Source organism: Ornithodoros turicata, chromosome 10, assembly GCF_037126465.1.
Source record: "Ornithodoros turicata isolate Travis chromosome 10, ASM3712646v1, whole genome shotgun sequence".
Taxonomy (NCBI): domain Eukaryota; kingdom Metazoa; phylum Arthropoda; class Arachnida; order Ixodida; family Argasidae; genus Ornithodoros; species Ornithodoros turicata.
The window spans coordinates 10,171,333-10,185,923 of NC_088210.1; the positions used below are offsets into that span (position 1 = coordinate 10,171,333).

A 14,591-nucleotide genomic window follows, 5' to 3' on the forward strand; every position below is an offset into this window, starting at 1 on the left:
TGCAATTTTGTAAGTTGCCACCAACTTCACATATCTCGTCAAGTGCGGCGGGAAAACTACTTTGCACGCTCAGAACAGTGGGTCTAAAACAAAACAAACAAACAAAGTCGGCTACGTGGCCATCAGAAGCAGCAGGCAATTATCGGGAACATATATCACTGTTGCTCGACGAATTGTGGGTTATTTCCCACCGGACGTCTCCCCCCGATCACTTTTCCCGCATTTTTTAACTAGCAAATCAAAAATATGAAGACTGCTCTGCAGAGATTTATCCGGATCCCCTTCACCCACACCCCTTAACCCCGTCCCGAAATCTTTCGCGACGTGACCCTGATCCCCATGCTTTTTTCTTTTTTTTACACCCCATACCCCGTCCTTGCGATTCTGGATAAACTACTGGTGCTCCGCCAGCTGCGATGTGTTTACGCGCAACACACTGCCAAGCTATACGCCGTGCGGTACCTTTAACGCGCTTGACAGTATGAGCACGCGATAATCAAAGAAATACAAGGGCAGTGACAAAAGCTGCGGACGAAAAACGAGAAGGCGTGGTTTGTACATCGCTACCTCACTCGTAAGAAAAAAAAAAAAAAAAAGAAACAGAAAAGAAAGAAACGGGAAAGAAACGCGAATGCGGCGAAGAAAGTTATTATGTCAATTTTTGTGTGTGTTTTTTCTCAAAGCAGGGAAGCCTGTTCTAGAGTCACTAAATAAGCTTCGCTTCAGAGTAACGACACTGAGTTCCAAGAGCGAGCATGCGCCATCTTGTTTTCGCGCCACGGTAGCAACGCGCACGCGCACTTTAGCGCACGACGCCATCTATCGTATGCAGGTGAAATGTTCCTTTCTCTTGCAAGTAGCTCATCAATAGAGGTGAGTGCGGGTAAGCAGACTTGGACCCGCACCCGCACAGTACCCGCAATGTGTGGCCCTCACCCGCAAGAATTTAATCTGGGCGACCCGCACTCGCACCCGCAGTGCTGTCTGTATACCGGCATACCCGCATTGGGACCCGCAGGGGGAAGTGTTCCTTGTCCACTTTACTGCTGTTTCTATTTTAAAACAATGGAAATTATGTGTGTTGGCTACGTGTCTCGGACGGCTTCAATCGTATGCCAATAGAACTGGAATTCAACAGAGAGCCATATATGTCTGCATTAACTCCCCGCCAGCACTTGCAGCCTGGCACATGGATTTATACGGCCAACGACATAGGGCACTGCTGAGCTCGCGTGTGACAGAGAGGGATCACTTAGTTGGCCATGGAGTGCGGGTAATGCGGGTATACCCGCATTACCCGCGGTCGCATTACGGGTTCACCCGCATTTTGCCCGCTACCCGCAGCGATCGCGAATTCCTACTCGCAAATCGTGACGATATGCGGGTACCCGCGGGTATACCCGCACCCGCGCTCAGCTCTACTCATCAAGGTTGACGGCCTTGACGGCACCTTGACAACCTCGGGAGGTCCTGGTGGACAATACATGAATCATCGCGCGACAATCATACACTCTTCTCTTTCTCACAGCGAACACGTTAGTCGTCTTTGATCCTCAACTGGGGATGGTACCGGTGTGGTGGGGAAACAAGATGGCGCTCCTGCTCTCCCTTCGACCTCAGTGTCGTTACTCTAAAAGCGAAGCTTATTTAGTGACTAGCGCGTTCTAAAGTTCTCTCGCATCGATTTCGTTTGCATGCGCTGTATAGACCCCGATTATCGGGTTCGTTAAGCAGGAGAAAGCATAAAGAAAAACGGGGGAAAGGAAAGGGTGAGCCGTTGGCACCGAGAAACACTCATTGGTTTATAATGTTAGATACCGCGCGAACACAGAGTGTCACACAAGTTGTCAAAGAGTGTCAAGCAGGTTCGAAGTGGGATAAGGAAGTCTGGTTTTTGTCGAGAAGTTTGTACTTCCCGCTGCTTCCCTCGCAGGCGTCTTTATTCTTCTTCGTCGTCTTCTTCCCTTGTTCCCAGGCAGCGCAACAGGCGATGCATATGCGGATCCGTGTATTCACACGAGCGACATCCTCACGGAATATTCTAGTGGAAGAAAAAGCGAAAACACTGCTCACATTGCCGAAGTTCTGTCTCGTGTTACGTTGAGCATTCACACGGTGCGGAATAACGGGAGCGCCGTACTGCGCGTTTAGCAGACGACACTTGGCAGACGACACCGTCAGCGTGTTTTCCTGTCGTCTGCTACGGAATATCTTGTGGCTGTGTAGCAGGATATTCCCCACGGTTAGCAGTGTACGTGAAGACAAAACGTTGAGCACTCGTGCTCACGTGACAGCAGAAAGCTATGACGCTTTTCGCATCTTCAGCTTCTGGAGGAATGTCGCTCGTGTGAATACACGGATAGGATGTTTTACGTATATTCTCACTTCTTCTTTGCCTATTTCGTCCATTTCATTGAGGCGTCGAAACAGATCTTTGTTGTGTACTTTTTTTTTTAGTACACCAGGGCCGAAAAGGGTTAACACGGAACAACAAAAGAAATTTCGGTGGATGCCTTCGACTCTCTCTATCGTGCTAACGGGTGCGATATTTTTAACGTATCTGAGTCACAGTGGCTGCCGCTTCTAGAATGATTTGGGACAGGTGGTGAAAATAGAGGTGCCCTCCAGTTTTTCTTTCTCTCTCTCTCTCTCTCTGCAAAACACTCCAGCAACAGCCGAGGCGAATCCATTCATGGGAACGTGTTGATTAGATTCTCGTCAGGTATCGCCGTCGTTGGGTCCGTCGTCTGAAACCGAGAACGGCTGATAGCGGAGAAGCAAACGTTGTTGCTACACCGATATGATAGTGCGCGGAACGACGGTTAGTAACTTGGAAGGGTGTTATCGCCGGAGTTCTGTTCAAGAGCCATTTCGCGCTATCGTTTTTCTGGGCCTTGTTTTTAACGGAGCCGAAACGGGCCCGGAATCGCAATCTACGGAAATCAACTTCCTTCGGGAACGTATTTTTGAAGCAAAAGGACGACAAATACGGTAGTATGAACCCGGCGTAAAGGCGCCTGATAAGAAGTCAGATAGCGTCCTAATATGTCTTTTAGAAAGTACACACTGCGGACTCCTGACCACTTGGAGTAGGCTTCTTTTTCGGAAGTATTGCTCGACGTAGGAATTATATTTTGAATATTTTTTATGACGTTTTATGACAGCTCCACCTAGACCGTGAAGCAATAGAGCTGCAATCTAAAAAAAAAAAAAAAAATCAATTTGATATCCTCAGCACTAAGTCACAATTCTCGTCCAAAATGCGCCCATAGGATTTTAGAAACTTAAAATTGAAAATTACTGGTAACACTGTGTGGAAGTGTTCACCAACTGCGCATTGCTCGTCAAGTACAGCGGCAAAACTTACGTTGCATGCGCACAACACTGGGTCTGAATCAAACGAATTTGGCTGTCTGTCAGCTATACGCATCATGAGGAGCAAATTAGAGCCCTGCACAACCTGCGGATGGAAGCGGATATCCGCAACATACTTGCGGATTCAGATGAAAATTTAGCACTTTTTGCGGTGTGCGGATCCGATGCGGTGGCTCGAGGTCGGATGCGGATGCGAAGGCAGCGGATCGGTAGCGGATCGGATGCGGATATACCGAGTGCTGTAATTTTTCCACCAGCAATTTATTTGTATTGCGAGCCGACAGCGAGCGCACCCTCGGGTTCACCTTTGGCCATGCACGGCCAAGACGGGAGGGAAGGCACTCTGGCGTCTCGAACCCCACGAGCATCGGCGAGGTTGCGTTCCACGCGTTCCAGAAGTCTCTCCATATCGCGTTTACTGAAGGGTTTACCTTTGCTTGTCGTCGTGAATCCTTCCGTGACAGCATGGAGGCATCCGAAAATATACCAACATTCTTCCGGCGGCCTTTATTTTGCGGATCGGATGCGGATGTAAACTGTTGTGTATGTCGCGCATACGGATCGGATGTGGATAACGTGTTCGCGGATGCGGGTCGTATGCGGATGCCAAAAATCTTATCCGCGCAGGGCTCTACAGCAAACCATTGCTGCTTTACGGAATTAATATGGCTATCTCAGCCTTGGCGTCGTCGTTGACAGCCGGCACAGTGCGCTTGGCGCGTGTAGGCAGCACGTGGTTGCAAACCACAGCGCGCAGGTGTTGTACCTTTACGCGCCAACCTCTGGCACTAGGATATCTTGTCGCAACAAGATGTCGTCGGTGGGGCTGTGACCGCTTCATTTCAAGGTGGAACCCCGTCTGAAAATACCTCCTTCGCTCCCCACCTTCTGCTTCTTATCTCTAAAAGCTCCGGCATGAGAGTTATAAGTAGTATGCGACTATGTCTAGCGCAAGTAATCACGTATACTACCGTAATTTCACACGTATTAGCCGCGGCTTATGCGCGATTTTTTTTTCTCATGGGCGCTGTGCGGCTTATCCACCGGTGCGGCTTATCTGATGACTTTTTTTTTTTTTCAGGTATTTTCCCCATACACTGATTTTAACGAAAGGGTCGACAGTGTCTCTGGAATAGCACTGCCCTGCTGATGCACGAACAGTGCCTAACAGGGATGGGTCCACATTAAAGTAGATTGCCCCCATGCAGCTTTAATGAAAGTGGTGACAGTGATTCATGCCTTCTGGAAGACCACTGACCCGTCAATACATGAAAAGCGCCCAACAACGGCACAATCCGATCTTGGTAGAACTCTAGAACTGACTTCCTTTGTTGTACACTATGCCGATCCCGGCGTATGGACCACAGGGTTTATGGCATTACTCTATGGTCTCATTTGTCGCACATAGGAGTCGTCTCCTATTGCCCGCGGCTTATCTGCGAGTGCGGCTTATCTGCCGGAAAATTTTCAAAACGTTCCTAAAAACGCGTCCTGCGGCTCATCTGCGGTGCGGCTTATACGCGTGAAAATACGGTACTCATACTCGGAGATTTGTGCATAACTTTCATTTTGGGGCAGTGGGGGCGTTGGAATTGCGTCAGGGGGTATATGTGACCCACGTACCTCATAGCTTTTGGGACTTTACCCCCTTGTGTTTCTTTTTCTTTTTCTTCTTCGCTCGTGTCTCTGTTGCAAGATCTTTGGGTGGTGTGTGGAGTGCGAAAATTCCTGTCGAATTTGTACCCTTCTGCTGCGATACACATCGACATGATTAGGAATTGTACAAGCACGGCTAGCCAAGGTCGCGCTGAAGACTGGAAGGTGGTGTGTTCGAATCCTACCACCGACTGTGCTGTCTGAGGTTTTCCCTGGGTTTTTGCGAAGACTTTCCAGACGGATGCCGGCACAGTTCCCCCAGAAGTCGGCCCAGGACGCATCTTAAACCCCTTTGTCCCCCAACTCCTTCTCGCAGTCCCCTCTCCATCTGTCCACATCTGTACGGCACCCATAGCCGCAGTTGCTTCGCGGCGCTAACAAGGTATAAAAAAAAATAAGCGCGGCCAAAAAAAAAAAAAAAGAAGTCGAATGTATGTGCGGTTGACCTCAGTTGCAGAGAGGGGAAGAAAAAGTCGCTGTTTACGCGGGGGGGGGGGGGTTAATTTGCGCGACCCCTCTCCGCCTTCTCACGCGTGTGTGTCAGCGTGCCGCACGCGACCGTTTCGAGGCCAGCTGCCGCCGGCGCGGGGACCTTGAGAGAGGCGCGCGCGCGCGCGTGTATGTAGTTCCCCCACCGCTTGTCGTCGCTCTCCCCTTTTAAAGGAGCGGTAAGTGCAGTCAGTCGTTCGCGTGCCTCCCATTCCTGCGGTCGTCGCATATCTCTCTCTCTGGTGCCCCGGATTTATTCCCATGTGTTGTCGCCGTGCGGACCTCTGACTCTGCCATGATCTCTGTGCTCGATCCGGGCTTCGGTGCGATGGGAAAGTGGAAGGTGAGAGCTGCTGTCAGTGAGGAATCTGTTGTATGACGGGTGGTACCGGGAGCCAGGTAACGAATAGCGGGAGATCGAGGAATGTGGATTGAGGTCACTGATATAAGCGTTGAGAGAAAAAAAAAAAAAAAATGAGGGGGTTATCATCACGAAGAATGCGAAACAAACGTGTGAATTACACAAAGGTTGCCTTACATTATGTGTTTTCTTAACTGATACCTTTGAGAGGTAGGAATGAGGCAAAATGAGTGGTTATCATCGTGAAGAATGCCTAACAAGTGTGAGGATTTCACAAAGCTACAATATCTCATCGGGATACCTGTATCGCGATGTCCTAAGTGTGTTACTGCAATTGAGGGGTGATTTCACGTTGCGCTTCCTGCGTGAACTTCTCTCCTCGAACCAACCTCAGTTTCGGGGCTTCGCGAACACCGAAAGTGATCACGGCAGGTGCTTTGCCTTGCGCGGACGCTGACCGCCGGAAAGTCACGTGCATTCGATAACCCGTAGGAATGGCCGAAGCTCCCGCTCGCTGACGTCAGAGCTCGAACAGGAGGTGTGTCCAAGGTTCTGTATCTGGCAAACCTACCGTAGGTACTCCAATAGCCAACGTCGTTCCTTACTTACTGCCAAGCAAGAATGACTTCGAGACGAACAGATATATCGAATCACGCATGTTGTTCGTTCCGACGATCTTCCCAGAAATCGACGGGGCTACTGAACTGTGTTAGGCAAATGTCAGAAATTTCAGGGGCCAGTGGCAACAAAACGGGGAAAGTGCTGTGCACACCCTGTTGGGGGGGGGGGGGGGGGGGGGCATCCCTGGTCCCCTGACGAGCATTAGGGACAAGGGCTCGTCGGGTTTCGATGGATATGTAGGGGCATCAGGGATGGGCATAAATACATTTTTTGAGTATTTAAATATAAATACAAAATACTTTGTTGAAAGGGGTATTTAAATACTCTTCATAAATACTTTTTAATATTAGTATTTAAATACAAAATATAAATACAGTATTTAAATACCGTAACTACTGCCATAAATACTTCGAGGAAGATGGCATCCTGGATTACAGAAATAATGATGATCGTCATGACGAATCAGCAAGCAATAGTAACATTTATTTGTTAGACTATCACGACGATTTTAATATTTGAAGTTTCTCGAAGACTGCATCTTTGAGGCATCTTATGTTCAGTTGTACGATCAGTTTCGCAAAGGAGAACAGCATCTCCACAGGTGCATCGTACAACAAGGTAATTGAGTAGATGCGACCGCTGTCTGCAACAACAGTGAAAAACTCCCCATCTAGAATGGTTGTCACATGCGTATGCTGCGCAAGTAAGGTATAACTGTGCCCCAGACTCGCCCTTCTTCGCGAAAGGTCAAATGCAGGGAAATTTTAGGGTAGGAGTCAGTATATACTGCATTTAGGGGTATTTATAAAGTATTTACAAGAATAAATACCCGAAAATTGGTATTTAAATATAACTATAAATAAATTTTTCTAGTCTGTATTTAAATACAAAATATAAATACATGTATTTATATTTTAAATAGTATTTTAATTACAACGTATTTAAATATTGCCCATCCCTGAGGGGCATCCGCGCAAAAGAGTTCCGCAACCGCGTTTACGCAATTACATCCTGAGATATTACTATTGTCATCAGGAAGGAAGGAAGGAAGAGCAGTCCTTCATGTTTCGTTTTCGCTGACCTTGATACTTCGTGGACTATCTGCCGAGAGAGTTGAGAAATCGGAATAGCTTGGAGACCTCATCCTTTCTGATAACCGAGTTCCCATAGTTCAAAGCGGCTCTATATAAGCTATCTGAAAGTTTCTCAAGTCGTCCGCTGCAGTACAGAGGGAAAACTCTCCGATGACGAATATGGGATGCTGCAAACGTTTATTTTGTAGCGTACCTACTTTTTGTTGTGTCAACGCTGTCACCCGCGGTTGTCCAATAATAGCAGTTAGCAAAAGGCAAACAGCAGTTGGCAAATACAAATAGCAAAGCCGAAAAGGCAAATAGCAGTTAGGAAAAGCCCAAAAGCCTAGTAGCAGTATGCACGGACAGTCCAAAAGGCAAACAGCAGTTAGCAAATGCAAAAGGCAAATAGCAGTTGACAGATGCAATAGTCCAAATAGCTGTTGGCAAATGCAAATAGCAAAGTCGAAAAGGCAAATAGCGGTTAGCAAAAGTGCAAGTAGCATTGGCAAGTACAAAGGCTAACAGCAACAAACAGCAAACGAACGCAAGAGGGAAATAGCTGTTAGCAAATGCAAAAGGCAAATAGCAGGAAGCAAATGCAAACCCAAACGGCAAATAGCAAGAAGCAGATGTCAAAAACCCAAAGACAAATTACATTTAGCAAATGCAAAGGCCCAAAAGGCAAATAGCAGGACGCAAATGTAAAAACCCAAAGACATATTGCGGTTAGCAAATGCAAAAACTCAAATGGCAAATATCATGCAGTTAGTAAAAAAAAAAAAAAGCTACAAATGGCAGCTAGCAAATGCAAAAGGCAAATTGCAGTTAGTAAATGCAAAAGCCAATTGGAGTTAGCAAATACAAAAGCCCAAAAGGCAATAGCAAATGCAAAAGGCAAATACGTAGTTTTAGGAAATGCAAAAACACAAAAGGCAAATAGCGGTTAGCAAAATAGCAGTTTGCAAATGCAAAGCCCAAAAGGCAAATAACAGGAAGCAAATGCAAAAACCCGAACACAAATGGCGCTTAGCAAATGCAATTCTGTTTGTCACGGTGATGTAAGAGTTAGCTATCGCACCTTGGCGAGCGTCACGAGGGTGTGTGACCGAGATAAGAGTTATTGAGGGCTGTTTTGTCATGTGATAAAACACATGTTGTGTCTCGATTGCTTGCAAGGACAGAGGGAGTCACCACTATCGCGTGGCGTCACGGCAGCACCGGAGGCGCTGGCTATAAAATTCAATAGATTGATTGATTGATTGATTTTAAAAGAAAAAAATGGAGATGGTAGTCTCGAGCCACTCGGGACTGGCTACTCCAGGACGCGTTGTTAATAAAAGAAAGGGAAACTACACTAACCTCGACGCTTTGAAACGCTTTGAAAGAATAAATGAGAACATCATCACCGAGCTTGTCAGCAAAAGCGAAGTCTCAAGGCACTAAAAACAAAGAGTGTCACAATGTGTCAAAATTCAATAGAAAAAGTAACTGGCTGCGAAGTTCATTGAAATATTTTGCACGGCGTCTCTGAATCACGACCTTATAGTGTAGCGGTGGCGCTGCTCGTCGGTCCGTTTATTGCTTCCTCAATCGCTATAAGCGATAATAATAATTGCAACACTTATATAATATTTAATATAATACTTTGTATACTTTAATGGACCCTACGATTTTTCTGCAGCCGTGGATATCCCATGGGACATGCGTTCTTGCAAAAATTGTAAAGTGGTTATTATATATGAAGAAAATTTATTACGTAGATTTTTAAAAATTCGTGTTAGCGCCGCGAAGGAACTGTGGCTATGAGCGGCGTACAGATGTGGACAGATGGAGAGAGGACAGCAGGAAGGAGTGGGTTAGTATGCGTCCTGGGCCGACTTCAGGGGGATCTGTGCCGACATTCGTTTAAAAAAAGTATTCGGAAAACCCAGGGTAGAACCTCACACAGCACAGCTGGTGCGGGGATTCGAACCCGTGTCACATCCCAGTCTCGGCGGGGAAAGCGATCATCCTAACCACAATGCCACGGATAATTGATTGATTGATTATCATCTTTTTACACGTTTTCACGGGGGCTGTTGCTGTCTGTCGTCTGCTACTGTTGTCGTCTGCTATACGGTCATGTCCGCTTCTGCACGTTCAAAATTCAAATTTTAATTGTCCATTTATGACGAAGATCTTGCCGGCCTATCTGTATAGCGCCCCTAGCGGATCGCCTGAATATAGCAGTCGCAGATTTTGACGTCCTTTTTACAAACCATTAGGTCTCGCTCGGTACATCGTATGAAAGTATGTGACGTTTGTTTAGGCTCTCAGCCAGGGAACGGTAACGGTATTTTGCCGAAGAGCTCGCAACGGAAACAGAAACGAAAATAATCGGCTGATATGAATTCCAAATAGCGGCTATTACTTGAGTTTCAGTTTGAATATAGGTGCAAGGTTACGTCACGTAAGACTGACCAGAATTTTTATTAAAAAAAAAAAAACTATGAGAGTAGCATAGATGTTGCTCTTGCAGTTGAGTTCTACGGTCATGCGGACATCCTTTCGTAGAAAGTGTGCAACCACAAGATTACTAATTACCTAAAATTCATTAATTAGCTTTTTAATTGGTGGATTTTGTGCTAAAGCGATGTGGCAGATTGAAAGACTACTTCTTCATCTTCATCTTAACTGGATGGTGTCTGGCAGAGCCGTATATTAAAAGCCGTATAATATACGGCTCTGGTGTCTGGAGCCATGTGGTCCCCCTGGTGGGCACCTGCAGCTCCATTTCCCCTATAAGCTTCAGCGTATAGTGTGAAGACGTGTCTTGAACGTGCGACGCTCTGCCATGAGCGTCACTGTAGACTGTAGACTGTCATAGTTGTAAGCCATTTCGCGTATAACAACTCCGGAAACCCGCACGTGCGTTAAAATATCAATCCGCGAATTTTGTTACGCAAATGAGCCGAAACTGAAACCGCGGTGACCGGGAACGCGGGGAGTACAGCGCTCATTTTACGTCAGAGGGCCACGTGATTTGGAGCGGTGGAGATGATTGGAGTATAGGCGCCGCTCAGGCTGGCCCAATAACCCTACGTCGGCGAGGGTGATGCGCGCTCTTTCGGTTGCGGCTCATTTGCATATCAAAATTCAGGGATGGATATTTTGATGCACGTGCGTGTCTCGGGATATTTTTAAACGTGGAATGGCGTTCAGCGAGGATATTATCTCAATCTGCTATATATCTCGTTTTTGCAGGAAATTCCCCTAATTAAAAAGCTAAATAATGAATGTCAGGTAATTAGTCATCTGGTAGTTACATATACTCTCTTCCAGAAGATGTCCGCCTGCTGCTTTGCTACTCCCACAAAGGATCCCTAAATGGATGAACCCCAGAGAAAGGAAAAATAAAAATAATAAACGATAATAGAAAAACGTCACCCCGCCTCCCGCTGTCACCGAACTGTATATGTGCACATGCATAGTTGCATCCCCTATAGAAGTGAAAGGAAATGGGAAGAAACTATAACAGGAACGAGGAACTCGACAACACATGCCCAAGAACGCGCGGTCCTAAAATACAGATTCGATATCTGCTCACTATAAAACTGACGAGAGCTGGGTTCCCCATACACCGAGCACCTTGAGTATATCGAACTCGTTGGGATGCATATATTGTTCAATGCATAAGGATGTCTGCCGTGTTTTTCACAGATGCACACTCTGGAAAGTTTGCTGAACTATAGCCCTGCCGACTTTGTGGAGAAACTGTTGACCAAAAGTTGCAAAAGTGCCCGCAAAGGTCGCGGTATGCTGGACGGAGCACAGAATTTCAGCTCCGGGTCAATCTGGTGAAGCAAGGATGAACGTCTGTCGACCTGTAACCGTTGCCTTCTGCATATGTCCTCCGCCAGCAATTTTAACACCTGTGTTTCACATCTGACCTGAAATATATCACCGGGTGACATATATTCCGCGTCGACGATATCTGCTATCTCACCTGCAGCTTCATCACCCCGTATGCCAGTATGTCCAGGAATCCACTGATGCTGTATGTAAGCAGCCAATGGCCATCATCAACTGTTTTCTTGTATTCGATGAGAATATGTACTGTACCATTGGCGCCATACAGCCACTTCCCAAGAATGATGTTATGGCTTGGAGACTGTATGGCCCATGAATCGCAATATAGGAGTAGGACCCACTGCGCAGGCAGCTGGCGTGCGGCCACGTACTGCATAACGGCTATCCCCTACAACACCGGATATCCTGTGGCTGTACGAATAATGTTCTAACGGATTCGTACGTCCCATGGATGTCTGACGGGTATCCATCGGACGTACAAATTCGTTAGGCCATTATTCGTACATCCAGAGGATATATTCGGTGTTGTTGGGGATTACGGTTATGCTTTCACGGGTGGTTCTTGGCGAATGTATAATACATGCCTTGAATACCAGGCGACATCTTTGTAAATGCGGTATGGGATGCTCAGCATCCCATATAGCAGTGATGGCTGCAAGTGATGGATGATGCATCCATCACTTGCGAGAGTGATGGATCATGCATCCATCACTTGCTCGCATCCCAGACACATGATGGAAGTACATGCAACGAGATATCTATACGCAAGATTGCACGACATAAACCACCAAGGCCCGGGAGACTTTTTCTTCGTTTTTATTTGAACTTTCACAGTGTGTGGGGGTGCCTGTATTGTTTGCTACTGATAGCGTCCGGCTGTGTCATGAACTCGGAAGGGGGTCTGCATGGTTACACCCATTCGGAGTAACTGGGCTCAGAACTTCAGCCAAGGCGCTCCGGGTGAAGACATGCTTCTTCCGGGTTTGTTAAACCCCCTGCAGATGCACTGATCTCACGGAAGTGCGAAATGTCAAATCCGTCCGTGTCAAATCAAATATCTCTTTTAAATTCGGATTCATCAAATTCGCCAGCAAATTCAGAAAGTCGGTTCGCTGTGCAAAAATGATTTGGAATCGGCCACTATTACAGAGACCTCGGATAATATATTATCCGAGGTCGATATATCAGGCATCTCACACTCAGAACAAGGAACGATCAACGATTGTATAAGTGGCACACACAGCGTGACGGAGAACATAATCACAATTAATACATAGTCCGGCTCATAATACCGTCCATCCGGTCCATTAAATCATGGTTAAGTTCACAAAGTAATTTATAATAAAACCTCCGTTCGCTATCTATAAAAAAGTATACGTGTACTGTCGCCGCCAACAGTAAACACGGAGTAGTGCGTGGCTAGAACACGACCTACTACTAGATTGTAACGACCATGTCATAGGCACTATCGCTCTTTGAGAAGTAGCGACAACCCTTGCGGCGCCGACAGGGAGCGTTCGTTGGTCGAAGGCGCTCACGTGGTAGTTTTGCGCCACTTCCGCCGTGTCGCTTTGCTTCCGTCCGCCATGATCTTCCCAAGTTCGCTCCTCGCTCAGTTCGCGCGTTCGTGCTCTTTGCGCGTAGTTTTTGAAGGCCGAACTATCGCGTTGAATCGCCTGTCACATCCGACTGAAAATGACTGGCTGCTGTGCCTTCGGGTGCAATAGTCGTCCTGAAACAGGACAGGCAATGTTTGCCGTTCCAATGGGGAAAAGCAGTAAAGAAGTAGCAAGGGGAAGGCGTGGCTGCACAAGATTGGACGAAAAAACTTGAAGCCAATGAAAAGCACCAGTGTCATTGTCTTCATCCTTGTGGTCCAAGCCGCCGTCTCTACTTCTCTACTGACGTTCCCCATTGAGACGTTCTTCCGGATTGTTTCAGGCCATAGATGGATTTGTGCAGTTTACAGACTTTGTGTGGTTGCATTGTGTTTCCGGGCGGCTGTTCCATGTATACCTCCTCTTCGAGAACACCATGCAGATACGCCGTTGAGAAACCATTCATCACGCGGCCAACAAATATATATACCGAGTGATGTGGTCATCAAGAACAGCCTTCCCACAAACAAAGTTTCCCTTTCATGCGTTGAAGAACTCATCGAAATTGACGAAGAAAGTGAACTAAAGCTTGCTCCACGCCTGACGAAGGAGTGCATAAATCCAGCGCACTACGCAAAAATGAAAGTTGGCCCTTTTCAGGGCCGTTCCAATTAGCATGAGGCTTGCAGCTGTGTTATCAGGAAACCCAAATAAGTGTGTTTTTTTCCTCATACTTGAGGGTGGGAAAATTATAGTAGCCAGGCATAGGGACATTAGTGGGAAAAATTACGGTAAACCGGGGCATTACTTGGAACAGCTACCTCCTTACAAGACGCTGTGCAGAAAATGAAATAAGTTTGGCGTAGTTGAGGTTGAAGTCTGTTTGATACTGGAAAAAACGAACGAAAAGGCTATAGGTTCCCTATAATTCCCTAGCAGACGCATTACAGAGAGTCACTATCGGTCATGCTTGTGCAGATGTTTTGTCTTTTCATCTTCCTAACAAGCAAACAGAGTCGTGCAGGACTGGCAAACAGCACTTCCGAGAAATAGATAAGAAGCCTTCCTTCGAAGACGTTTTCGTTTGGTTTTCATTCAAGCGTTTCACTGCACAGCCAAATGGTTCTTCATCATGCTGTAACACTAAGCGGCATGCTCCTACTTCTGATTTGGGAGTTCAAAAGCAAGCCAAGGACGTTTAGCATTCAAAACGCATGCACATACACAAAATTTCGGTCTGCTGAAGTGAAATTAGCAGGCGGCTAGCAAGACGATGTATCAGCGAACCGAACCGGCTTCGATACCTGGGAAGAACATGGCGGGCGGAGGAGTGAAAGAGAGAAAAATAAAGAGGGCGAGGGAAGGGTTGTCGCTACTTCCCAAAGAGCGATCCAGGGACTTTAATAGGCACCCATTCCCAGCGCCGCATTTGGAAGCTAGCGGCAGCGCTGCTCATCGGTCCTGTTATTGCTTCCTCAATTTCTGCCATACTTTGTACTTCAGCTTTCCTTTGTATTTTTGTACAAGCGGTGGATGTCCCACGAGAGATTCTTCTTTCTAAAAAAG

General features: G+C 46.7%; 1 protein-coding gene across 5 annotated transcripts in view; it reads left to right on the forward strand.

The window, feature by feature from the left end:
- Positions 1–14,591, forward strand: part of LOC135370188 (NAD(+) hydrolase sarm1-like) — a 90,696-nt gene that overhangs the window by 47,090 nt on the left and 29,015 nt on the right. The window contains exon 1 of one of the 5 annotated variants that reach the window (XM_064603892.1): positions 5,702–5,863. The exons of the other annotated variants lie outside the window; for them this stretch is intronic. Coding sequence (XP_064459962.1) covers positions 5,816–5,863 — 48 coding nt within the window. The 5' untranslated portion in view covers positions 5,702–5,815. Of the gene's footprint in view, positions 1–5,701; positions 5,864–14,591 lie in introns of those variants that run through there. 5 annotated transcript variants of the gene reach the window in all.